This window comes from Morone saxatilis, unplaced genomic scaffold (assembly GCF_004916995.1).
Source record: "Morone saxatilis isolate NCDOM2014 unplaced genomic scaffold, NCSU_SB_2.0 Contig10, whole genome shotgun sequence".
Classification (NCBI taxonomy): domain Eukaryota; kingdom Metazoa; phylum Chordata; class Actinopteri; family Moronidae; genus Morone; species Morone saxatilis.
This window is the reverse complement of record NW_023339652.1, coordinates 2,713,251-2,714,411: the sequence shown is the minus strand read 5'-3', so window position 1 is coordinate 2,714,411 and position 1,161 is coordinate 2,713,251. Positions and strand designations below refer to the sequence as shown.

At 40.1% G+C, this 1,161-nt stretch overlaps 2 protein-coding genes across 2 annotated transcripts in view; both read right to left on the bottom strand.

The window, feature by feature from the left end:
• The window catches only part of amdhd1 (amidohydrolase domain containing 1), a 4,648-nt gene extending 3,993 nt beyond the window's left edge, over nt 1–655 (bottom strand). Inside the window, exon 1 of the mRNA XM_035675579.1 lies at nt 463–655. Coding sequence (XP_035531472.1) covers nt 463–599 — 137 coding nt within the window. The 5' untranslated portion in view covers nt 600–655. The remainder of the gene's footprint in view (nt 1–462) is intronic.
• Nucleotides 656–828: 173 nt separating this feature from the next.
• The window catches only part of snrpf (small nuclear ribonucleoprotein polypeptide F), a 2,656-nt gene continuing 2,323 nt past the window's right edge, over nt 829–1,161 (bottom strand). Inside the window, exon 4 of the mRNA XM_035675665.1 lies at nt 829–1,119. Coding sequence (XP_035531558.1) covers nt 1,053–1,119 — 67 coding nt within the window. The 3' untranslated portion in view covers nt 829–1,052. The remainder of the gene's footprint in view (nt 1,120–1,161) is intronic.

Sequence of the window (1,161 nt, the reverse complement as noted above, 5' to 3'; positions counted from 1 at the left end):
CAACATTCACATTAATGATTCATTAATCATTAATATGAATCCACAAACATCCTATACAATAATAAAACACTGGCAGGGACAACTTTACTGCACTGAGTACTTTTACTGTTGATACAAACATTATACTAATAATACCGAATACTTTTTCCACCACTGCCAATATTTAAAACATACAATGTTAGACAGTAAAAGTAAAATACTTTAGTTTTCTGGTGTGTAATGAGCCACTACAGCCTGTAGGGGTCGCCATTGTGCATTATGTCACATGAGTCCTGTGCTGGAGGAAAATAAACCTTAACATGCAGATTAACCAGAGCTGTGCTGACATTCAACATGCAGGTATGAAGTGCAGCTATATACACAGTTCTCCACTAATATACATTTTAATGAAGAAGCCTACAGTTGTGATTGATTTGGTCTGCAGGTATGAAGCAATGTCTGTCCAATTGATCTTAAACTTACCTTCCTATGACTACGCTCCCATTTTCAATCACACACAGATTTTGCATTGCGTGTTTGGTCATGTATTTCTCCCCATTGTTGCAGATCAGAACCACATGTCTGGCGTTCTTCACCAGCAGTCGGTAATTACTGGACATTTTGATTCACCCAGAGCAGACACTTCAGAGTGAATGGTTTCCAGCTAGTTTGGGAACAGGCAAATATTTGTCCAGGAGAGTTTAAAGTGCAGAGAAAGAGAGAGAGAGGGGCGGTGCTTCTGCCACACACACACACACACACACACCACAGACATTTGAGTGGATTTAAAGAGGAATTTGCTCCTTTAATTAGATAACACACACACACACACACAAAAAACCACAACAATCAGGTTTAAGAAAGGGTATAATCATTTATTGTGTCTGTATCACAATGTTACAACATAAAATGGGCCTCACATACAGTAAAAAAAAAAAAAAATCATTTTCAAAACTGCTTGAAAAATAACCAAAAGCCCCCCCCAAAGCGTTCACTTTTTTCACATGGTGAAAACACAAACACACATCAAACTCAACTACGAGGTACAGTCACACTGAGGACGGCAGGCCGGATCACTCCCTCATCTCTCCGTCTTCTTCCTCCTCTTCTACGCCTCTGATGTACAAAACGTTATTGCACCTGTGGGTGAGAAACACACCTGTTAGCACGCGGCTCAGTGCC